The sequence below is a fragment of the Crinia signifera genome, chromosome 6, assembly GCF_055691185.1.
Source record: "Crinia signifera chromosome 6, ASM5569118v1, whole genome shotgun sequence".
NCBI lineage: Eukaryota > Metazoa > Chordata > Amphibia > Anura > Myobatrachidae > Crinia > Crinia signifera.
In genome coordinates this window covers 10,087,630-10,113,937 of record NC_139222.1, presented here as the reverse complement: position 1 = coordinate 10,113,937, position 26,308 = coordinate 10,087,630, and the positions used below count along the sequence as shown (strand labels likewise).

The 26,308-nt window shown below is 46.4% G+C and overlaps 2 protein-coding genes across 13 annotated transcripts in view; one reads left to right on the top strand and one right to left on the bottom strand.

Moving 5' to 3' along the window:
- Positions 1-2,326, bottom strand: part of LOC146009983 (uncharacterized) — a 32,543-nt gene extending 30,217 nt beyond the window's left edge. Inside the window, exons 1-2 of one of the 6 annotated variants that reach the window (XM_083150696.1) lie at positions 1,796-2,326; positions 64-144 (exon numbers count right to left, since the gene is read on the bottom strand). In XM_083150696.1, the coding sequence (XP_083006822.1) occupies positions 64-144; positions 1,796-1,927 (213 nt within the window). In that variant the 5' untranslated portion in view covers positions 1,928-2,326. The remainder of the gene's footprint in view (positions 1-63; positions 145-1,795) is intronic. The other 5 variants (XM_083150697.1, XM_083150695.1, XM_083150694.1 and 2 more) reach the window with 5 other exon arrangements.
- LOC146009929 (uncharacterized) overlaps positions 1-26,308 on the top strand; it is a 453,438-nt gene that overhangs the window by 156,888 nt on the left and 270,242 nt on the right. For 2 of the 7 annotated variants that reach the window (XM_083150574.1, XM_083150575.1), the window contains exons 3-6: positions 18,418-18,670; positions 23,179-23,342; positions 24,055-24,321; positions 24,703-25,051. The exons of 1 other annotated variant lie outside the window; for it this stretch is intronic. In XM_083150574.1, the coding sequence (XP_083006700.1) occupies positions 18,418-18,670; positions 23,179-23,342; positions 24,055-24,321; positions 24,703-25,051 (1,033 nt within the window). Of the gene's footprint in view, positions 1-2,096; positions 2,578-4,462; positions 4,535-18,417; positions 18,671-23,178; positions 23,343-24,054; positions 24,322-24,702; positions 25,052-26,308 lie in introns of those variants that run through there. 4 more of the 7 variants (XM_083150577.1, XM_083150578.1, XM_083150573.1 and 1 more) reach the window with 3 other exon arrangements.

The window sequence follows — 26,308 nt, the reverse complement described above, 5'->3', positions numbered from 1 at the left end:
TTCCCCAGTCAGGTCCCTGTGTCAGTAATAGAGATAAGAGTGATGTCACATGTGACCTCTGACCTTGTATATTACCGCTTCCATGATGGCGTCTCTACAGTCCTCTGTGTAATGTCTCTGTGCGCGTCTCGCAGCGTAATCCCTCTGCCAATAGGGGAGAATAAACACACATGTAAATGGAAGCAAAAGAACGGAGCCGTAGCACAATGTGCATAAAGTGACAATAAGCAGCACAAAGTCGCCTAATACCGGGAACACGACCTCCCCACGCTGCATTCTGTAGTAGGGTAGAGGGAGGAAGATGCCATCAGATCCGTGCTCATTAATTAGTAAGAAAAACCCAAAACATCGGTGGTACCATCGATGGTGGATATTCATATGGTTTACTACCATCGATGGAGCAAGTCATTGGCACCAGGCTAGGGATGGCCATCGGCACATACCCCATCGATGGTTGCCATCGATGTCTTTTAGAGCAGGAACCATCGATGGCTATAAACCATTCAACCTCACACCATCGATGGTTCCTGCCATCGCTTAGCCGCACATGCGCAGAGCAACGGGAAGGGTCATTGCGGGCAGCCTGCCTGGCCGGGATCCGCACGCATGCGCAGAAAAAACTTTGGTACTTGTTACCTAGAACGGCGCCCATCGCGGGCATCACATGCCATTATAATGGCTTGCGATGCGACCGATGCCCGCGATTTTACATAGAAATGCATAGTAAAAGGTAACTCGCGTCGGTAGCATGCGATGTGGCCAAAAAAAAAAATCGCATGCGATGCGACCGACGCGATTACCACGATTTTACTTAGGGAACAATGTTAAATGCCCCTATTGACCCGATTTTACATAGGGAACAATGTTAAATGGGCCACAGACCCCAAATACCCACCCTGAAGTGTGAAATGGCCCCCCCAATTGTTAACGCCACCCCAGGATCAACGTCAACCCGAAGCGTGGCGAGCACAGCGGTACGCGTCCTCCGACCTTTTCATACCCCCACTATCCACGTCGACGTGGAGTTGAGAATAGAAAGTGTGGCGAGCGCAGCGAGCCATCGAGTCCGAAGCGTGGCTTCACAGGTATCCGCGTCCACTCGCCACGCTTCGGGCTCGGTGGCACGCTGCGCTCGCCACACTTTCTTATTCTCAACTCCACGCCGACGTGGATAGTGAGGGCATGAAAAGGTCGGAGGACACGTACCGCCGCCGCTCGCCACGCTTCGGGTTGACGTTGATCGTGGGGTGGCGTTAACAATTGGGGGGTCCATTTCACACTTCAGGGTGGGTATTTGGGGTCTGTTGGCCATTTATCATTGTTCCCTATGTAAAATTGGGGTAATCGCGTTGGTCGCATCGCATGCAATCTTTTGGCCGTATGCGATGCGACCGAAGCGATTTTTTTCCTTGCGATGCCTAAGATCAAAATCGTGGGTGCCATTCTAGGTAACAAGTACCGAAACTTTAGCCATCAATCCAGTTGAAGTTTCTTTTGTGCTTGCGCGCACCTCCCGGCAGGGTGGGCCGCCCGCAGCGACGCCGCTGGACGCAATGACACTGCGCACACAGTGCGCATGTGCCCCCAACTTTTAGCATCGGAAGCCATCCATCGATGGCATAAAACTATTCGACCATCCACTATCGATGCCCAAAACATCGTTCACTAGGTCCCAACCATCGATGTTTTGGGAACATCGATAGTCGATGGCCATCCCTACACCAGGCATCATACCATCGATGATTGAGGGCCAGGCCCTACCTCCCCCCCCCTCACACACACACACAGGTGTAACCTGTAATAGGGACTGTGCGGGCTCTTTCTTCCCATCCACCGCACCCAGACCATCCTCATCCTCACACCCCGCCATGCTCACCCCCAGTGCCGCCTCTCCCCGAGGCTCCCCGAGTGTGTGACAGTCTGACATACTGGGAACTGCCGCTTTTCTCTGACGGAGACTACAGGAAAATGGCCGCCGCTGGATAACATGTGGGAGGCGCTGTGTGACTGGAAGTGACAGCGGAACTTGATAGCGTTTTAGTTACTAGAATAAACATTGTGTAGTTACAAGTGTCTTCACTGGAAATCAGCGGCGGCCATTTTCATGTAGTCTCCGGCAGAGGACAGCAGCAGGCAGCGGCGGCGGTGCCCAGTGTGTGTGAATCAGAGCCCCGGGGAGCGGCTGCCGGCGGGGGGAGAGGCGGCAGAGCACGGCCGGGCAGCAGATACAAGCAGCAGCAGCAGCCAGTGTGTCCGGGGGCGGCAGCAGCGGGTTCGGGGTCTCCCCAGGGACAGCACTGTCAGCACTGCACTGAGCACTGTCACCTCCCCGGCTGCTGCCCGGCAACGGACAGGGGCGCGCACGGTGCCACGGAGCTCCCCAGCGGCAGAGGGCGCTGCAGGCGGCGGTTCCATTGGCCACGTCACAGTCACTCACTAGTGAAACTTGATGATGCCACTTCCGGTGGTGTCCTCACTGCAGGGCCGCGGCGGCCATTTTCCCGTAGCCTCCGGAGAAAGCAGCGTGCGGTGGCGCAGAGAGGTGTCCGGATCTCCGGGAGAGGCGGCCGGCGGGGTGTAAGTGATGCAGTGTCGGTGTGAGCGGTGCTGGGGAAAGGGTTACACCTGGCTGTGCCCATATAGACCTGTGTGTGACTGTGCCCATATAGACCTGTGTGTGACTGTGCCCCTATATACATGTGTGACAGTGCCCCTATATACCTGTGTGTGGCTGTGCCCCTATGGACCTGTGTGTGACTGTGCCCCTATAGACCTGTGTGTGTGTGACTGTGCCCCTATAGACCTGTGTGTGTGTGTGTGTGACTGTGCCCCTATAGACCTGTGTGTGACTGTGCCCCTATAGACCTGTGTGTGACTGTGCCCCTATAGACCTGTGTGTGTGACTGTGCCCCTATAGACCTGTGTGTGTGACTGTGCCCCTTTGGACCTGTGTGTGTGTGTGTGACTGTGCCCCTATAGACCTGTGTGTGTGACTGTGCCCCTATGGACCTGTGTGTGTGTGTGACTGTGCCCCTATAGACCTGTGTGTGTGTGACTGTGCCCCTATGGACCTGTGTGTGTGTGACTGTGCCCCTATGGACCTGTGTGTGTGTGACTGTGCCCATATGGACCTGTGTGTGTGTGACTGTGCCCATATGGACCTGTGTGTGTGTGTGACTGTGCCCCTATGGACCTGTGTGTGTGTGTGCCCCTGCCCCTATGGACCTGTGTGTGTGTGCCCCTGCCCCTATGGACCTGTGTGTGTGTGCCCCTGCCCCTATGGACCTGTGTGTGTGTGTGCCCCTGCCCCTATGGACCTGTGTGTGTGTGACTGTGCCCCTATGGACCTGTGTGTGTGTGACTGTGCCCCTATGGGACCTGTGTGTGTGTGACTGTGCCCCTATGGGACCTGTGTGTGTGTGACTGTGCCCCTATGGGACCTGTGTGTGTGTGACTGTGCCCCTATGGGACCTGTGTGTGTGTGTGTGACTGTGCCCCTATGGGACCTGTGTGTGTGACTGCATACCTCCCAACATGACCCTCTCCAGGAGGGACACAATGCTCTGTTTCTGGACTTCCCTCTTAATGTATGATTGCCATCACCTGTGGTGAAACACCTTTCTTAGCAATTAACCTGTTCAGAACAGGTGATGTCAATCATACATTAAGAGGGAAGCCCAGAAACAGAGCATTGTGTCCCTCCTGGAATGGGTCATGTTGGGAGGTATAGCCTGTGCCCCTATGGACCTGTGTGATGGTGATTGCTGTGTATGTGCTTATTAATAGGCTGGTGATGGGATTGGGTTATCTAGGGATGGTCATCGGTGCGGTTACCATCAATATTTTACAGATTATCGATGGTAGATGCATATTCTGAGCAGTGCCACCAATGGTTTTTCCAGCCCTGTGTCTGCACGGGATGCAGTTCGAATCCCGACACTTTCTCCCTCCGTGGGTGTCCACTACACCCATAGAGGAAGAATAAATTAGTGTGCCGAGCGCAGCGAGCCAGCAAGGGCCTGCAATCCATGTGCCCCCCTCCCGCTCTTGTTAGGATTTCGGTGGTCGAGATTCCGGCGTCGGGATTTTGAACACCGAGATTTCATATCCATCCCATCTGCACATGTGCGTCGGCTGGTAATTCTTCTGTAGGAGAGTCGGGGGAAGGGCAGAGCTGTGACTGACAGCTCAGCGTCTCCAGGAGGCGGGACATCCCATATCCGGGGCCGAGCGGCTGTCCAATGGCTTGCAGCACTTATTAGGCACTACTGGCAGGGATTTGTAAGGGTTAAACACAAAGCCAAGTAGGATATTCTTTAGTAAGTGCATTTGCCGTAGTGTAGTGTGAGGACTGTATAAGTTGCCGTTATGCAGAAATGTAATAGCAATGAGCCGTATTGGGAGACCCCCTATCTGACCCTTACTGCAAGGCTACTGTCTGATTATTCTCACCTATTTACAGAGGGATTAATCTGAGCAACAGCGCGCAGAGGACTGTAGAGACGCCATCATGGAAACCGTAACAATGTACAAGGTCAGATATAAAACAATGTGTATAATGTGTATTATATGTGACTGACAGGGATATAACCAGCCCCCATATGTATAATGTGTATTATATGTGACTGACAGGGATATAACCAGCCCCCATATGTATAATGTGTATTATATGTGACTGACAGGGATATAACCGGCCCCCATGTGTATAATGTGTATTATATGTGACTGACAGGGATATAACCGGCCCCCATGTGTGTAATGTGTATTATATGTGACTGACAGGGATATAACCAGCTCCCATGTGTATAATGTGTATTATATGTGACTGACAGGGATATAACCAGCTCCCATGTGTGTAATGTGTATTATATGTGACTGACAGGGATATAACCAGCTCCCATGTGTATAATGTGTATTATATGTGACTGACAGGGATATAACCAGCTCCTATATATATAATGTGTATTATATGTGACTGACAGGAATATAATCGGCCCCCATGTGTGTAATGTGTATTATATGTGACTGACAGGAATGTAACCAGCTCCCATGTGTATAATGTGTAATATATGTGACTGACAGGGATATAACCAGCCCCCATATGTATAATGTGTATTATATGTGACTGACAGGGATATAACCGGCCCCCATGTGTGTAATGTGTATTATATGTGACTGACAGGGATATAACCAGCCCCCATGTATATAATGTGTATTATATGTGACTGACGGATATAACTAGCTCCCATGTGTATATTGTGTATTATATCTGACTGACAGGGATATAACCAGCTCCCATGTGTGTAATGTGTATTATATGTGACTGACGGATATAACTAGCTCCCATGTGTATATTGTGTATTATATCTGACTGACAGGGATATAACCAGCTCCCATGTGTGTAATGTGTATTATATGTGACTGACGGATATAACTAGCTCCCATGTGTATATTGTGTATTATATCTGACTGACAGGGATATAACCAGCTCCCATGTGTATAATGTGTATTATATGTGACTGACGGATATAACTAGCTCCCATGTGTATATTGTGTATTATATCTGACTGACAGGGATATAACCAGCTCCCATGTGTGTAATGTGTATTATATGTGACTGACAGGGATATAACCAGCCCCCATGTGTATAATGTGTATTATATGTGACTGACAGGGATATAACCAGCCCCCATGTGTATAATGTGTATTATATGTGACTGACAGGGATATAACCAGGCCCCATGTGTATAATGTGTATTATATGTGACTGACAGGGATATAGCCAGCTCCCATGTGTATAATGTGTATTATATGTGACTGACAGGGATATAACCGGCCCCCATGTGTATAATGTGTATTATATGTGACTGACAGGGATATAACCGGACCCCATGTGTGTATTATATGTGACTGACAGGGATATAACCAGCTCCCATGTGTATAATGTGTATTATATGTGAGTGACAGGGATATAACCAGCCCCCATGTGTGTAATGTGTATTATATGTGACTGACAGGGATATAACCAGCTCCCATGTGTGTAATGTGTATTATATGTGACTGACAGGGATATAACCAGCTCCCATGTGTGTAATGTGTATTATATGTGACTGACAGGGATATAACCAGCTCCCATGTGTGTAATGTGTATTATATGTGACTGACGGATATAACCAGCTCCCATGTGTATAATGTCTATTATAAGTGACTGACAGGGATATAACCAGCCCCCATGTGTATAATGTGTATTATATGTGACTGACAGGGATATAACCGGCCCCCATATGTATAATGTGTATTATATGTGACTGACAGGGATATAACCGGCCCCCATGTGTGTAATGTGTATTATATGTGACTGACGGATATAACCAGCTCCCATGTGTATAATGTGTATTATATGTGACTGACAGGGATATAACCAGCTCCCATGTGTATAATGTGTATTATATGTGACTGACCTGGATATAACCAGCTCCCATGTGTATAATGTGTATTATATGTGACTGACGGGGATATAACCAGCTCCCATGTGTATAATGTGTATTATATGTGACTGACAGGGATATAACCAGCCCCCATGTGTATAATGTGTATTATATGTGCGTGACAGGGATATAACCAGCCCCCATATGTATAATGTGTATTATATGTGACTGACAGGGATATAACCGGCCCCCATGTGTGTAATGTGTATTATATGTGACTGACGGATATAACCAGCCCCCATGTGTGTAATGTGTATTATATGTGACTGACAGGGATATAACCAGCCCCCATGTGTATAATGTGTATTATATGTGACTGACAGGGATATAACCAGCCCCCATGTGTATAATGTGTATTATATGTGAGTGACAGGGATATAACCAGCCCCCATATGTATAATGTGTATTATATGTGACTGACAGGGATATAACCGGCCCCCATGTGTATAATGTGTATAATATGTGACTGACCGGGATATAACCGGCCCCCATATGTATAATGTGTATTATATGTGACTGACCTGGATATAACCGGCCCCCATATGTATAATGTGTATTATATGTGACTGACAGGGATATAACCGGCCCCCATGTGTGTAATGTGTATTATATGTGACTGACGGATATAACCAGCTCCCATGTGTATAATGTCTATTATATGTGACTGACAGGGATATAACCGGCCCCCATGTGTGTAATGTGTATTATATGTGACTGACCGGGATATAACCGGCCCCCATGTGTGTAATGTGTATTATATGTGACTGACAGGGATATAACCACCTCCCATGTGTATAATGTGTATTATATGTGACTGACAGGGATATAACCACCTCCCATGTGTGTAATGTGTATTATATGTGACTGACGGGGATATAACCAGCTCCCATGTGTATAATGTGTATTATATGTATATGTGACTGGCAGGGATGTAACCAGGCCCCATGTGTATAATGTGTATTATATGTGACTGACAGGGATATAACCAGCTGCCATGTGTATAATGTTTAATATATGTGACTGACGGGGATATAACCAGCTCCCATGTGTATTATATGTGACTGACAGGGATATAACCAGCCCCCATGTGTGTAATGTGTATTATATGTGACTGACAGGGATATAACCAGCTCCAATGTGTATAATATGTGAGTGACAGGGATATAACCAGCCCCTATGTATATTATATGTGACTGACAGGGATATAACCAGCTCCCATGTGTATAATGTGTATAATATGTGAGTGACAGGGATATAACCAGCCCCTATGTATATTATATGTGACTGACAGGGATACAGGGTGCTGCTAATAAATAATAAGCCATACTGCGTGAGGTAAGAGCAGGGCTGGGCAATTGCTGCCCTCCAGATGTTAAGGAACTACACATCCCAGGATGCTTTGCATTAGTTTTGCTATGTGGCCATGCTGAAACTGAAGCAAGGCATGCTGGGATGTGTAGTTCCTTAACATCTGGAGGGCCGCAATTGCCCAGGCCTAGGTAAGAGGGAGATGGGGGAACCGTGACCTCCGACTACCCCATAACAGATGTACAAGTCTCGCCCCTGTCACACAGGTAATTTGCTGTCACACACAGTTAGTAGAAGTTGTGGTTCCTGAGCAGCGTAATATTGCTTAGTGCAAAAGTCCTGCAACGTGTTACCTTACAGTGTACAGTGATATGGAACAAAACGCCACCGTGTTATGGAGGAATAAGGACACGGTGACGTCTCCTGGCCGATTTATTATGTACGTCCATACAGAGCAAGCGCACATCATATAGGTCACACAGTCCTGTATATATCACACGTGTCTAACATACGGTTACATCTCTCATAGTGTAACGTCCCTATGTCTAATGGATGTAACGTCCCTGTTTCCCATAAACTAGCCAACCACACGCTGGCGTCTGCCTGTGATTCACCAACAGCACCAGATATATTATACAGCGCTAACACAGTGACACCTCTACATTTACCATATATTATATTCTTCATCATTTAGCATCATTCCGCTTCCATTTTGTATTCAGGTGTCCATATTATGTGACTCTCTCTGTACACTAACCAAGGCTTGTGGGGCAGAATGTGTCACATATGTGTGTGTGTGTTTTTGTATGGCAAAAAGATTTTGATGGCCATGAGGATGGTCTGAGGTGATGAACGCCGGTAGAGACTTGCACATCAAAACCAAATGAAAGTGTCAAAAATGTAGAATATTTTAATCGCGTTAATCATCGACTCGGCATCAGAATGACAGCAGAAATGGTATCATCGGCAAAGAGACTGTTAAGGTGCCCGTACACGGTGTGTTTCCACCGTGCGTTGTGATGCGCGCTCCCTCGGGCATCGCACAGTACAAAAAGTATGTGCTGCACATACTTTTTGTACTGTCCTCACATCGCATGCGTTGCGATGTGATGCGACCCAGCCCATAACGGGTGCGTTCATCGCACCATGTATGGGCACCTTTAGGCAAGTTTTGCTTCAAGATTTTAACATGACCAAAGTTTGTCCTAATATGGTTCCAAAGCTTCACATTGAAAATCGAAAGCGAATTTGTACGGACATTAGGAAACATATTCCATGCCCTAGAATCTTTGCAGGAAAGAATCAGAAGAAAGGTGAGTTGTGGAAAAATGGTTAAACCCTCCATCAGGATAACACACCAGACCACACATCTCTCTATGAAGCAGTTTTTGGCCAAGAACCAGATTGCAGTGCTAGAGCACCTTCCATACTGACCATACCTAGCACTGTGTAGCTTATTTCTTTTCATCTGTACTCAGTGGAACCCATTTTGCATAAGTTATTGAAGTAAAGTAGAAAAGATGGAGCTGGTGACACACTGTGGAGTTTTAGACTTTTTACCTTTTGCGTTGTTCGTTATGGCTGGCACCGAGGTCTGCTCACGCTGCACAACGTTCACAGCTGGCAGTGAAGTTTGTTCATGCAGTCCCTGTGAGGTGCTTCCAGTGTCCTGAGGTTAATCTAAAGTGTTTTCCGCAGCGCTCCGGTTCCTCTCAGCATTCTGCTTCATAGGCTGAATAAATATTAAGGATAATTGTTCCTAAAACGATGCTGCGCTTATGTTGGAACCGCTCGACTTGAAAAGCAAGTAGACTAAAAAGTGTAGCAAAGAAATCAAGCGCTCGTACTGTCAATAAGGGGCAAGGTTAAAGATGAATAGGAAAGATAGACAACAAAAAAGAAAGAAAGAAAAAAAATTGAAAACAACAACAAAAAAAGAAGAAAAAATTAAAATAGACAAAATTACAAATTTGGGTAGTTGGTGGACCCCATTTCATGGTGTAAGCAAGTTTTCTTTAGCTTTCCCTATTGCACCCTACCTGGAGTCTGTCCATGCAGATACTCCAGCTGCCAGCCGCCCGGCTTGTGAAGGTCTGCTGCTAGCCTGCAGCCGAGATCTGTGGAAGTGTTTCTGATGATGTCACCGGCCTTTCGTGTCTGCCGTGTTGGGGATGGCAGTGTATGTTCTTCCAATGCGTTTCACATCCATAAGATGCTATTTCAACACGTTGTGAAATGCGTTAGTGAACCAGAGGACACCAGGAAGAACATACACTGCCACCCCTGAACCGGTGCCCCGACACGGCAGATACAAAGGGCCGGTGACGTCATCAGAAAGACTCCCGCTGATCTCGGCTGCATGCTAGCAGCAGATCTTCAAAAGCTGGGCGGCTGGAGAATCTGCATGGACAGACTCCAGGTAGGGTGCAATAGGGAAAGCTAAAAAAAAAACTTGGCTTACACCAGTGATGGCTAACCTTGACACTCCAGCTGTTGTTGAACTACACATCCCAGCATGCCCTGCTACAGTTTTACTATTTGGCCATGCTAAAACTGATGCAGGGCATGCTGGGATGTGTAGTTCAACACCAGCCGGAGTGTCAAGGTAAGCCACCACTGGCTTACACCATGAAATGGTTGCCACAAATTACCCGCAAAACGACTGTAAACATTTGTGCACCTTATTTTTACATTTGTAATGTTTTTTATTTTATGTATTTAAAAAAAATAATAATTGTCTTTCATTTTTTCTTTCGCCTTTTTTTCCTTCTATCTTTCCTATTCATCTTTAACCCCTTCCCGACATTTGACGTACATTTACGTCATGGTCGGGAAGTACTTCCCGACACATGGCGTAAATGTACGTCATGAGTTCTAACTGTCACCGCGTCTATAGACGGTCGGCGATCGCTTCGATTGGCTGTTCAAAAGTGAACAGCCAATTGCAGCGTTTTCTGTGTTACCGGCGGCTAAGCCGCTCGGTAACACAGAGATCGGTGCTGTTAAGTACAGCACCGATCACCACCGATCGGCACCGATTGGCAGCCCAAACTTCCACCCACCGGGCAGCCTCCCTCCCACCTCCCTCCCACCCAGCCAGCAGCCGCAGCGCCAGCCCCCCTCCCACCCCCCACACAGCAGCAGAAAGAATATTGGGGAAAATGGGATTAAATTAAATATATATATATATATATATATATATATATATATATATATATATATATATATATATAATATATGTGTGTGTATATATATATATATATATATATATATATATGTGTATATATATATATATGTGTGTGTATATATATATATGTGTATATATATATATATATATATATGTGTGTATATCTCCTATATATTTGGCTACATCTGTCACTCAAAGTGGGTGTCTGTGTCTATAACGCTCTGTTCCTGGACTTTCCTCTTAATGTGTGATTGCCTTCATCTGTGCTGAACAACTTTCTGAGAAATGAACCTGTTTAAACAGGTGATGGCAATCATACATTAAGGGGAAGTCTAGAAACAGAGCATTGTGTCCCTCCTGGAGAGGGTCATGTTGGGAGGTATGTGACAGAGAACCAGCCCAGTGAGCCCACAGACAGTGCCAGACACCCACTGCCTTCCCATGTTGCCCAGCACTGCTACTCCACAGCCACCAGGTGAGCGCCCCCCTCCCGCGATTTGCGGCAAACCCCCCCCCCCCCCCGCGCCCCCCCTCCCGCAATTCGCGGCAAAAACACCCGCTCCCCCGCGACCCCCCCTACCGCGATTCGCAGCAAAAACACCCCCGCGACCCCCCCTCCCGCGATTCGCTGCAAAAAGAACCCCCCCACGACCCCTCCTGCAATTCGCGGCATAACCACCACCCCGCGACCCCCCCCCCCCTCCTGCGAATCGCGGCAAACCCTCCCCCGTGACCCACCCCCCGATTCGCGGAAAAAACACCCCCCCCCGCGACCTCCCTCCCGTGATTCGCGGCAAAAAGAACCCCCCGCGACCCCCCCTTGCACGATTGGCGGCACCCCCCTGCGACCCCCCACCCGCGATTGGCGGCACCCCCCCCCCCCCCCCCGCAATTCGCAGCAGCCCCAGGATTAAATGGCACATGCAAAACACTGACATGGCTATGGTCGACAATGAAAAAGGTTGACATGAGTTTTTGAAGATTTATTTTTAATTTTTTTAATTTTTTCATATTCATTGTCATGTGTCGACATGGACACCAATGAAGTGGCACACTTATGTCAACATTTACATGTGTTGACCTTTCTGTGTTGATTTTTTCTTGTGGTGATTCGCGTCACACCCCCCGCAACCCCCCTCCCGCGATTCGCGGCACCCCCCGTGACCCCCCACCTCCCGCAATTCGCGGCAACTCCCCACCGGAACCCCTGTGAACCCCGCCCTCCCGCGATTCGCGGCACCCACCCCCCCCCTCCCGCAATTCGCGGCACCCCCCCGTGATTCGCGGCAGCTCCAGAATTAAATTGCACATGGAAAACACTGACATGGCTATGGTCGACAATGAAAAAGGTTGACATGAGTTTTTGAAGTTTTTTTGTAATTTTTTGAATATTTTCATATTCATTCTCATGTGTCGACATGGACACCAATGAAGTGCCACACTTATGTCAACATTTACTTGTGTTGACCTTTCTGTGTTGATTTTTTTCTTGTGGCGATTCGCGTCACACCCCCCGCAACCCCCCCTCCGGCGATTCGCGGCACCCCCCCCCCCCTCCCGCAATTCGCGGCAACCCCCCACCGGAACCCCGCTCTCCCGCGATTCGCGGCACCCACCCCCCGCAAATCGCGGCACCCCCCGCGATTCGCGGCAGCCCCAGGATTAAATGGCACATGCAAAACACTGGCACGGCTATGGTCGACAATGAAAAAGGTTGACATGAGTTTTTGAAGATTTATTTAATTTTTTTAATGTTTTCATATTCATTGTCATGTGTCAACATGGACACCAATGAAGTGGCACACTTATGTCAACATTTACATGTGTTGACCTTTCTGTGTTGATTTTTTCTTGTGGCGATTCGCGTCACACCCCCCCGCAACCCCCCCTCCCGCGATTCGCGGCACCCAACCCCGCGACCCCCCCCTCCCGCAATTCGCAGCACCCCCCGTGATTCGCGGCAGCTCCAGAATTAAATTGCACATGGAAAACACTGACATGGCTATGGTCGACAATGAAAAAGGTTGACATGAGTTTTTGAAGTTTTTTTTTTCATTTTTTGAATATTTTCATATTCATTCTCATGTGTCGACATGGACACCAATGAAGTGCCACACTTATGTCAACATTTACATGTGTTGACCTTTCTGTGGTGATTTTTTCTTGTGGCGATTTGCGTCACACCCCCCCCCCCACAACCCCCACTCCCGATTCACGGCACACACACACACACCTCCCCCGCGATTCTCGGCACCCCACCCCGTGACCCCCCCTCCCGTGATTCACGGCACACCCCCGCGACCCCCCCTCCCATGATTCGCCGCAACCCCCGCCCCGTAACCCCCCCTCCCGCGATTCGCGGCACCCAACCCCCGCGACCCCCCCTCCCGCAATTCGCGGCACCCCCCCCCGCGATTCGCGGCAGCTCCAGAATTAAATTGCACATGGAAAACACTGACATGGCTATGGTCGACAATGAAAAAGGTTGACATGAGTTTTTGAAGTTTTTTTTTTCATTTTTTGAATGTTTTCATATTCATTCTCATGTGTCGACATGGACACCAATGAAGTGGCACACTTATGTCAACATTTACATGTGTTGACCTTTCTGTGTTGATTTTTTCTTGTGGCGATTCGCGTCACACCCCCCCGCAACCCCCCCTCCCGCGATTCGCGGCACCCAACCCCGCGACCCCCCCCTCCCGCAATTCGCAGCACCCCCCGTGATTCGCGGCAGCTCCAGAATTAAATTGCACATGGAAAACACTGACATGGCTATGGTCGACAATGAAAAAGGTTGACATGAGTTTTTGAAGTTTTTTTTTTCATTTTTTGAATATTTTCATATTCATTCTCATGTGTCGACATGGACACCAATGAAGTGCCACACTTATGTCAACATTTACATGTGTTGACCTTTCTGTGGTGATTTTTTCTTGTGGCGATTTGCGTCACACCCCCCCCCCACAACCCCCACTCCCGATTCACGGCACACACACACCTCCCCCGCGATTCTCGGCACCCCACCCCGTGACCCCCCCTCCCGTGATTCACGGCACACCCCCGCGACCCCCCCTCCCATGATTCGCCGCAACCCCCGCCCCGTAACCCCCCCTCCCGCGATTCGCGGCACCCACCCCCGCGACCCCCCCTCCCGCAATTCGCGGCACCCCCCCCCCGCGATTCGCGGCAGCTCCAGAATTAAATTGCACATGGAAAACACTGACATGGCTATGGTCGACAATGAAAAAGGTTGACATGAGTTTTTGAAGTTTTTTTTTTTCATTTTTTGAATGTTTTCATATTCATTCTCATGTGTCGACATGGACACCAATGAAGTGGCACACTTATGTCAACATTTACATGTGTTGACCTTTCTGTGTTGATTTTTTCTTGTGGCGATTCGTGTCACATCCCCCCACCCCCCGCAACCCCCACTTCCGCGATTCACGGCAGACACACCCCCCCCGCGATTCTCGGCACCCCACCCCGTGACCCCCCCTCCCGTGATTCACGGCACACCCCCCGCGACCCCCCCTACCATGATTCGCCGCAACCCCCGCCCCCGTAACCCCCCTCCCGCGATTCTCTGCAATCCCTCCCCTCCCGCGATTCGCAGCATCCACCCCCCCACAACCCCCCCTCCTGCAATTCGCGGCACCCCCCGCGACCCCCCCTGCTGCAATTCGCGGCACCCTCCGCGACCCCCCCTCCTGCGATTCGCGGACACCTAAGTTGCAATACAGGGCATCTTTCATACAATTCTAACCATATTTCTCATATACAATATACACTCGGAATTGAAGTAAAGAACGCAGGGTAATTAGCAACGTTTCAGTTTATTTAAAACTGTTTTCAAGCCAATGTGTATACAAAAAGTGACTCACCTAAGTACCATAGTTTGCCGCCATGCCCGACGTAGGAGCCCGCCTCCGGAGCGCGTTGTCTGTCGGAGTCGCAGCCGCCACTGCCGATGACGTCACCCCGTTAGCCCGGCTTCCTCGTCAGGCGCGGTGATCCAGTTGCTAAGCAACTGGACGCTGCAAGTACAGAATACATGTAAACATACCAAAAACCATAAAAGTGCATAAGACAAAATACAAGCAATCAAAAATATGATGATAGCGCTGAATCAACAATCTAAAGAGTACTAAATGTCAACAATAAAGTACATGATGTTATTTATAAGAAGCAACCAATAAAGTACATGATGTACATGAGTACATGATGTATCTCGTATGGTTGCTTCTTATAAATAACATCATGTACTTTATTGTTGACATTTAGTACTCTTTAGATTGTTGATTCAGCGCTATCATCATATTTTTGATTGCTTGTATTTTGTCTTATGCACTTTTATGGTTTTTGGTATGTTTACATGTATTCTGTACTTGCAGCGTCCAGTTGCTTAGCAACTGGATCACCGCGCCTGACGAGGAAGCCGGGCTAACGGGGTGACGTCATCGGCAGTGGCGGCTGCGACTCCGACAGACAACGCGCTCCGGAGGCGGGCTCCTACGTCGGGCATGGCGGCAAACTATGGTACTTAGGTGAGTCACTTTTTGTATACACATTGGCTTGAAAACAGTTTTAAATAAACTGAAACGTTGCTAATTACCCTGCGTTCTTTACTTCAATTCCGAGTGCCGCACATCAGAAGGTTATATATATATATATATATATATATATATATATATATATATATATATATATATATATATATATATATATATATATGTATATATATATATATATACAGTGATCGGTGCTGTTAAGTACAGCACCGATCACCACCGATCGCCAGCCCCCCTCCCACCCGGCAGCCCCCCCTCCCACCCACCCGGCTGCCGCAGCGCCAGCCCCCCTCCCACCCCCCCACCAGCCGCAGCGCCAGCCCCCCTCCCAAAGCTGGTGAGCAAAATGGGGTCACATGTGGGGGGGTTCCACTGTATTGGTGCTTCGGGGGTCTTGCTAATGCGACATAGCACCCACCATTCATTCCACCACCAAATATCACTCCTTCCCTTCTGAGTCCTGCCATGCACCCAAATGGTATTTTTTGGTCACATATGAGGTATTGCCGTACTCGGGAGAAAATGGGGCATAGATTTTGGGGTGCTTTGTGTCCTTCATTCCTTGCGAAAATGAAAAATTTTGAGCCAGAACTGCATTTTTGTGTAAAAAATTACATTTTTTTACACAAAAAATGCAGATCTGGCTCAAAATTTTTCATTTTCGCAAGGAATGAAGGAGACAAAGCACCCCAAAATCTGTGCCCCAATTTCTCCCGAGTATGGCAATGCCTCACATGTGACCAAAAAATACCAGTTGGGTGCATGGCAGGACTCAGAAGGGAAGGAGTGATATTTGGATTTTGCAGCACAGATTCTGGTTGAATGACCCCTGAAGCACCCATACAGTGGAACCCCCCCACAAGTGACCCCATTTTGCAAACTACACCCTTCAGGGAATTCATCAGGGGGTATAGTGTACATTTCAAACCCCCAGGGGTTTCACCAATTTTGATACAACTGAGCTGTGAAAATGAAAAATTAAATTTTTTCATTTTCACAGCCCAGTTGTATAAAAATTGGTGAAACCCCTGGCGGTTTGAAATGTACACTATACCCCTAAATGAATTCCCTGAAGGGTGTAGTTTGCAAAATGGGGTCACTTGTGGGGGGGTTCCTAAATTTTAGCATCTTATGGTGCCTAGAAACCTACATGGTGCCTAAAAAATAATCTCATAAAAAGGAGGCTCCAAAATCAAGTAGGTGCTCCTTCTATTATGAAGCCTGTGGTTTGGTCAACGTGCACACTAGGGCCACATATAGGATATTTTTGAAAACAAAAGAATTGGGGGAATCAATTTTTAGTCACATTTCTCTAGTAAAATCTACTGTGTTCCTTAGAAAAATGTATTAAAATTGCAAATCTGCAAAAAAAATGAAATTTCACCTACACTTTGTTTTAATTCCTGTGAAACACCTAAAGGGTTAACAAACTTCCAAAATGCTGTTTTGAATACTGTGTGGGGTGCAGTTTTTGAAATGGCATCATTTATGGGGGTGTCTCACATACAAGTCCCTCAAAGTCACATCAGAACTGAACTGGTCCCTAAAAAAATCATTGTTTGAAATTTTCTTGAAAATTTGCTATTCATATTGTAAGCCTCCTAGTGTCCAAAAAAATTAAAAGGAAGTTGAAATAATGATGGAAACATAAAGTAGACATATGGTCTATGTTAGTTATTAACTATTTTGAGTGGTATGATTATTTGTCTCACAAGCAGAAAATTTAACATTTTGCAAATTGCTAAATCTTCCAATTTTTTACGACATTTTGGTATTTTTCACAAAAAAACACAGACTGTATCGACCCAAATTTACCACTAATTTGAAGTACAATCTCAAAATCACTGGGATAAGTAAAAGCAAAAAAAAGTTATACCCACTTAAGTGATACATGTCAGATTTGAAAAAAATGGCTCCGTCAGGAACGCAAAAACTGGCTGTGTCAGGAAGGGGTTAACCTTGCCCTTATTTACAGTACAAGCGCTTCATTTCTTGGCTACAATTAGCTATTTTTATTCATAGGCTGAATGCCCAAGTTCCCTCCAAAACACCATTATGGGTGCATCCATGTTGGAATAAGTCTCCTGACTTTCCTCAGCCACTCAGGGCCCTGCACCCAGATCAGCTGTTAGCATCTTCCAATGGGTGAACACACAGTACTATAAAGGGAACTTCCTGACCAACCAAATTTGCCAGTACAATGTCGCTTCTGCAGAAGTAACAGCTTGGTACTTTGTATCCGCACGGTTCCAGTCCGTCCAATCCAGTTCCAGTCTGGTTACTTCACATCTGTGCTCTGCTCCAGCTTTCAGTTCCAATGTAGATACTCAGTGACTTGTTCCTAGCAGCAAACATCCGGTTCTAGTCTTGTCACCGATCCCCCTTCTGTTTCCGTCATCAGTCTGGTTCCTATTTAGTTACTATCCAGTTCCAGCCCAGTAATAAATATGGTTCCAGCCCAGTCATCTGTCTGGTTCCAGTCTGTTCCAGGTCCTGTTTAATACCCCTCCTGTAGCACATATACATTCATGGTTTGTACTGAAACATAAAAACAATAAACTATAACAATATAATGGAATTTGATTCATATTTTAAGCAGTTTTTGCAGCCTGCTGGGAACAGCAGCAAGGTAATCAGCAGCACCTGAGTCCTTAGCTTACACCTCTGCTGGGTACAGGGCTCCTGATGCTGGATAAGCTGGCCAGGTGTTATACACAGTGCCGCTTCCTATCCCAAATAGACTGCCAGCACATATGTTGCATACATCTTCACATCTATGTTTATATCAGCCCCCCACCGATATTCTAGACTTAATGATAATCAGACATTATTAATGTATTTTATTTATTGGGTTAATTAGGGTGAAGCACTGACCGATATTAAAGAAGAAAATATAGAGGGAGAAGAGACGTATGTGACTGATATTAAGGCAGAAGGTACAGAGGGAGGAGAAGAGACGTATGTGACTGATATTAAGGCAGAAGGTACAGAGGGAGGAGAAGAGACGGATGTGACTGTTATTAAGGTAGAAGAAATAAAAGAGGAAGAGAAGACGTATGTGACGGGTGATCAGCAGTGTAAGGAGGAGGAAATCCCTGCAGGTATCAGCACAGGTGAGTAATAATCACTAAGTACAGAACAGAGGGTCTGATTCCTATATGTATGCAATGCCGATGGTCACAGCAAAGCGATTATCGGTGGATACTGCATACGCTTTGCACTGTCAAATTCAAAATAGTATTTAAAAAAAAATAAAAGTTAATAACATTATGGAATTTTGTCAGCAATGTATGTATGTACAGATGTACCGGGTGTCGTCTTTGCTGGCGATCCGCCAGCAGCATCTGTATGCATGTGCTTTGAGTGGCGTACTACAGTACACTTTGCATATATTTTGCTGAGCATGCGCATTACGATATTAATGGGAAAAGCCATAAAAACACACACAACTGCATTATGTGTGTATAGAGAGAGAGGTTGGTTGGAACCGGCACTCAATCCCTTCTTACTTGTAGTTGCCCCGGTGCCTTCCTCAATTACGCCAATCCAGGAGGAGGGTAGATAGTGATGTGAAGAGGCCGCAATCTTAGGTCTTTGAAGAAATATTTCAGGCGAGAAACACAGTAACTTATATCAACGTTTCAGTTTTATTATAAACTTTCGTCAGGATACAAAGAATACAATGTGCTGTACAGACTTATATGCCAAGCAAAAGTGAGTCACCTGGTGCAAGCCCAACCCCCCTGGATAGTGATGACATCAACACCGGTGCCGCGCCGGCAATGTGACAGTGAAGAGACAGATATGTGGCGTACGGGATGCGCTCATCCGGTTGTTCTGTGCGAGAAACCGTTCATGTAAAGATGCCATGTCTCTCAGCTGCCCAGGATGTGTGCTGGACATTCTCATCATATGGTAATGGTTAGCAGTCAACTTGCCTAATATTAGTCCATAAAGTTTGTGCGCAAGTTTTGAAAATACACATTGCTAGATGAATGAAAGAAAGAGCTGTGTAGCGAAAGGTTCTCATTGAGGCCATTAAGGGATAGGGTGTTAAGTCTATGAATCCATTTGGCCTCTAGTTGCAATAGTTTCTTTCCCTGATTTCCACCTCTCAGATCGGATGGGACATGGTCAATATACTGCATATACTGACCTGCAGCAGCCGCTTTGTAATCTGTTATATCAAATGTCCCTGTGGCCTCTTGTATGTGGGTAAAACCACTGTCACCTTGAAAGAGAGGATGGCTATGCACAGTATGTCCATAAGACCTGCCTTGGAAGGTAAACCACAGGACCAGCCGGTCGCAAGGCACTTTAAAACTGCTAGACCTGGATTAGCAACATTACGCTACAAGATCATTGACCATGTCCCATCCGATCTGAGAGGTGGAAATCGGGGGATACAAAAAATACACATACACTGGCATAGTACATGTAGATTGCATGTTTGATTGCATTTTGGCAATGGTTCACAGCTGACACTGCTCTGTCTGGCTGATTATGTTAATGTATTCACTGTCACATTGCCGGCACGGCACCAGTGATGATGTCATCACTATCCACGGGGGTTGGGCTTGCACCAGGTGACTCACTTTTGCTTGGTATATAAGTCTGTACAGCACATTGTATTCTTTGTATCCTGACGAAAGTTTATAATAAAACTGAAACGTTGGTATGAGTTATGGTGTTTCTCGCCTGAAATATTTCTTCAAAGACCTAAGTCTATATACTATATATACAGTGGAGAAGGAACATACAGCAGCACTCAGAGGACGTGTAGGTGGTAAAACAATTACAGCATTTATTTACAAATGCAAGTGTCCGACGTTTCGGGGCTTGCACGCCCCGTTTTCAAGGAGTAAGTGAAGTTTTGTCGCTGCATGTTCCTTCTCCACTGATTTTTTTATTTTTTTTATATATATATATTTCAATTTTCAGTGTAGCAAGCAATTACGTTGTTCATCTATTTATTTGTTTCTTCGGATGTTGGTACAGAATATACGAGTTGATCCTCAATCAAGGGTACATAGCAAAACCCAACGCGTTTCGTCAATAATGACTTCATCAGGGGAACAATAACATATCTTCCATTGAAAAAAGGTTTACTTTATATTTTTATTAGAAAACCAAAACGTGGAGAGGGTATTCTTTATGAGGAACCGCAATATTTAATTCCTGAGTTTGGGTATACAAGATAAGGTTTCCTTTAAAGGATATAATTGCCAATAAGATTAGAGCATTGTTATTCCTCCAGGCTGATGAGAACCATAGAATCACTGGAGGGATAAGGAGTGATACTAAGGGGGGGGGGGGGTGGTATTCAATGTTTAGGTCAGCTCGACCGAGAACATGCAGGTGGGATTCAATGTCCCGCCTGCCGGGGAGCGAGAAGGGGGCGTGGCCATGAGTTGCGGCTGGGAAGAGGTAGTTGCAGCCGGCAGCTCGTCACTTCCCGGCTGTTCTCGGCAGAACGAGCCCGACAGCTTGTGAAGTCGGGCTCGTTCTGCCGAGAAACCCTGCTCAATGCTGTCGGGGGAAGATGGCATTGAATAGGTCCCGGCGGCCATTTCCCCAGTTAGTCCTCCAAAACAATAGATCTTGTAAAAATCACCAAGAAAAAGTATATATTGATGCCAAATTCTTCCAGGTAAAAGGCCTCAGGCAAAGCGGCCTCTAAAATGGAGCTCTACAGGGATAGCAGCCAGATTCTGTCTATCAAGATTCACAATAGGCTACCTAATGGAGCATAACTGTGTATCAAAAAATGGAAATGACGTCATATCTTCATCCATACAATCCCTTTAGAACACCAGTGGCACAACCTCACGTTCCCTTTATTATTATTATTATTATTATTATTATTATTATGTCAGCTTGTTTATTTTAGTAATGTTATATTGAAATTACGTTCAATGTGCACTTCTTCTGCCTTTTTACACAAATATATTTATAGAGAGAGAGCGTGCTAGATGATGACCACGGTGACCACCACCTTCGTGTGAAATTATACACAGTGGGAGGCTAATTTAAACTGTATTAAATCATTTCAAATACATATCAGACGCGTTTCGTCATTGAAATGACTTCATCAGGGGAATAGTTTCTAAATCATAATGAAAATACATTCATATAATCTTGTTTCATAAAAAGATAATAATGCCCAACATAATTATCTAGAGCTAAGTACAGAGTACATACCCAGACCATCGATTTTAGAGGTATTTAGTAATAGTGAAACAGAAGGGGATTTTTTGGTCTTCACTTTAAATATCTTTTACATGGAAAAAAATGTCTAAACAATTGTAAATAATTGGGTACTATTGCCCTCTAGGTCTACAAATACCACATCTGACGTCTACTCTTCTATATTGAACCCGTTGTATATGTATAAACCTTTGGATAGACTCCAGGGTTCTAACTCCTCTTAACATCTGTATTTTCTTGATTGTATTGTATTTGGTCCAGGGAACCTCTGCGCACGTTCCTAATTTTTGCATTAATTTGTACATATTTGGACCATATTCTTTATCATATCTATTTGTCTAACTATTTCTTTATGTATCCATGGCATCTCATTAATAAAATTTATTTAAAAAAAAAAAAAAAATGTAGTTATTATTCCATGTAAAAGATTTTGAAAGTGGAGACCAAAAATCCCCCTTTTGTTCCACTATTTCTAAAACTCTCTAAAATCGATGGTCTGGGTATGTACTCTGTACTTAGCTCTAGAGAATTATGTTGGGCATTATTATCTTTTTACGAAACGAGATTACATGAATGTATTTTTCATTATGATTTAGAAACTATTCCCCTGATGAAGTCATTTCAATGACGAAACGCGTCGGATCTACTTCATCTCGAAAGAGCCGATTTATTGAATCCATGTCTGATTATGTATTTGAAATGTTTTAATATATCTTAAATTATTCTCGCACTGTGTCGAATTTCACACGAAGGTGGTGGTCACGGTGGTCATCATCTAGTGCGCTCTATATCTCTTTCTATAAAAGTTATGTCTGAGTTGCAAGGCCTGACCTTGAAACTATATACTGAACAAAGCCAGTCCATGGGCTATTGATGACTTGAAGGCTATGTGTCTCTCAGACCAATGAAAGGAGATTTCATTGTGTACTATTGATTTTCTGTTGTATACGGTACATACATATCAGGCATCAGAAAGGTCCATCTTCTGTAATACTATAGGCTGTTAAGATAAGTATCTACTGTACCTCTATCTAGATTGCTATACGTATCTGCTGTAAATAGTCATACTGTACATATATAAATATATGCTGTTATATCTTTCCTTTGCTGATTAGACCTGTTTTATGCATTAGACCACAATACAATAGTATATACAGTCGTACATTCTTTCTTAAAGGTATTAAGGTGTACGTAACCACACCGGAGGTATGCTATGCTAATAGACGCAGCTTGTGTCCGCAACAAACTATCTTCTAATGTTTATTACGTTACTAGAACTTCAGAGCACGCACCAAAGTAGCTTTGTGATGCTGCTCGCAGTAAGGAATCGGCTGCAATTTTAAAATGGTGTCTTCTTTTTTTTTTTTTTAATGGCTAAAAAATGGATCCCTTTCCCCTCTTTTTTCCAATACAGGTTCATCGAGCCTTGAGGAGATGGACCCAACGGAGGAAGAGATGGCGACCCAGCGGATGGCACCGAGGAGTCCTTACTGGCCGATACAGGAACAATCACTGATCCAGGAGACCAGAAGAGGAGCGCAACACCTCGAGCAGGCCCAAAAAAGAAAGAGACCTCTGGTAAATTATCAATCAAATCACACAAATACTTTGCATCTTGCCCAGTAAATAGTAACTCAAGTGTGCAACCCAACTTTACAAATCGCAACATGTAGTCGTGCTCGCAACCGCAAACTTTTAGGATCTTCGTTTAATTTTCTTTGGGGGGGGGGGCATGTATTTAAAACACGGGTTGGATATACTGCGCTCACCTTATTGGTAAGTGTTTTTCAGGCGCTGCTAAGCCTTAAGGGTTTCCCTGGCCCTTTTGGTTTCCGATGCATTGTGTTGGGTGTGCTTGAGCGCTGCCTGTATTGACTGTTTGGAATGAGAAGAGGTCAGTAAAGATGGAATGGGTTGTGGTGTGTTTGCAGAAGAAAGTTGAAGGATACAGATTACAGTGGTGATTAGCACCTTATTGGTTTATCGTTTGGGGGCGGGGGTCGCGTAACACCTGGGGACTAATGGTGCTTATCTAAGATGAGGATACTAATGGGTACTGGAACTTGGGGTAGGTAGTTTGTGTCCGTTCTGGAATTACTTGGTGTTTAATACATCGATCCTTGGAGGTATCCTTTATACACCCGTAGGTCCCACTATAGGGGGCCTACGGTCTCCCTCAGTGATTTACAGAGAAAAGAGTGGATACAGATTGGTGTCTTTGTTCAGTGAGGCAGAGTGGGAGGGAGCCTGTTGGGCTTAAGGCAATTAAAAAAAAATGTATTTAAAACAGGCCACCGGAAAAGAGGAAAAACAACCTGGCGGATCTGGAGGGCAACCAACGACTTCCAAGAGGAGAGGCGGTCGGAAGAAGAAGGTCCCGAGACGTGAGGATGAACCCGGAGAGGACGATGGAGAAGAAAACCCTCCATTTACAACTTCCGAGAACAATGTGTTGGTTGAATTCGTTCACCGATACTATGAAGAGTTGTTCGGAAATCGGAAGCAGGCGACCAGCGTGAAGGAACGGAACAGGATCTGGTCACTCATAGCAGATAAGGTACTGTATGAAGAGCAATAGAGGTTTTTGTTTGTTGTTTTTACATTCCATGCTGTCAGTGATCCTCCTAGTTTAACCCCCGAGTCTGCCACTCACCCAATACGCTGATTCCCCCTTGCTTTAAAAATGGAGCGAGGGGAAATGGGCGTATGTGGGGGGCCAGTTGAATAATGTCAGGGCGAGCTGTGACAGCAAGCAGACACCCTTGTTCACTGTCACGTGCTGGCCCCCCGGCATTGAATAAACCTCTAATTTTCTTGAATCCTTTTTTTTTATTTTTTATAATGGCCTGTGATATTGTGTAATCCAGTCCAGTGTTAGATGTTCTATCTAAATTTGAATAACATACTCATTTTGCAATCTGTTAACTTTTCCACATAGGTCACCGCAGTGAGTGCAAACTGGAGGACTGGAGAGAAATGCCACAAGCGGTACAACGACTGCAGGAGGCAAACCAAGAAGAAGATGGGACTTGAAAGCCTGCATGCATTGGAGACTGGAGGAGGCCCACCCACTGCCATCAACTGGCTTCCCTGGGAGCAAGTCATCCAGGCCCGCATAAACCCCATCATGGTTGCAAGAGTCCAAGGGTTTGTGGAGTCGCACACCCCAAGAGCTGCAGTGTTGGACACTCCACAAGAAGAAATGCAAGCGGTATCCCAACGCCAATGGAGAAGGAGAAAAGAGGCACCTCCAGCAGGAACTACATGTCCCTCAAGACCACGCACGGGTAATAAATATTAAAAAATGTTTGTTTTTGTTTGGACTTTTTACGACCGTATTCAATTCGGCAGCCAATGGGGTCAAATGGTTAGGTTCTGCAAAATGCAAACGATACTCCCCCATTTAACCCCCCTCGTTTGCAGAATTGAGTACAGCCCATCTCCTATATATTTGGCTACATCTGTCACTCAAAGTGGGTGTCTGTGTCTATAACGCTCTGTTCCTGGACTTTCCTCTTAATGTGTGATTGCCTTCATCTGTGCTGAACACCTTTCTGAGAAATTAACCTGTTTAAAACAGGTGATGGCAATCATAAGGCAGTGGTTCCCAAACTGTGTGCCGTGGCTCCCTGGGGTGCCTCGGGACACTTGCAGGGGTGCCCCAGGTCTGTGGACCAATTCAAATTATTTATGGTTAATTATTTATGGGCAAAACCATTGCTGGTGCCTGCCAATCATAAAATGTGTACAAACAGAAGCAAATCCTGCCCTTTAGCACATAACTGACCCTAAGAATTGCATATAAACCCAATCTAATTCATTGTTTTTAGGTATAGGGGTGCCGCGAAAAAAATTCCGATACACTAGGGTGCCGTGATTCATTAAAATGTTTGGGAACCCCTGCATTAAGGGGAAGTCTAGAAACAGAGCATTGGGTCATGTTGGGAGGTATGTGACAGAGAACCAGCCCAGTGAGCCCACAGACAGTGCCAGACACCCACTGCCTTCCCATGTTGCCCAGCACTGCTACTCCACAGCCACCAGGTGAGCGCCCCCCTCCCGCGATTTGCGGCAAAACCTCCCCCCCCCTCCCACGATTCGCGGCAAAAACACCCGCTGCCCCGCGACCCCCCCCCCCTCCCGCGATTCGCTGCAAAAAAAACCCCCCCCCACGACCCCTCCCGCAATTCGCGGCATAACCACCACCCCGCGACCCCCCCCCCTCCCGCGAATCGCGGCAAACCCTCCCCCGTGACACCCCCCCCCCTCCCGCGATTCGCTGCAAAAAGAACCCCCCCACGACCCCTCCCGCAATTCGCGGCATAACCACCACCCCGCGACCCCCCCCTCCCGCGAATTGCGGCAAACCCTCCCCCGTGACCCCCCCCCCCCGATTTGCGAAACCCCCCCCGCGACCTAACTCCCGCGATTCGCGGCAAAAAGAACCCCCCCCCCCCCGCGACCCCCCCTTGCACGATTGGCGGCGACCCCCCTCCCGCGATTCGCGGCACCCCCCCCCCGCAATTCGCAGCAGCCCCAGGATA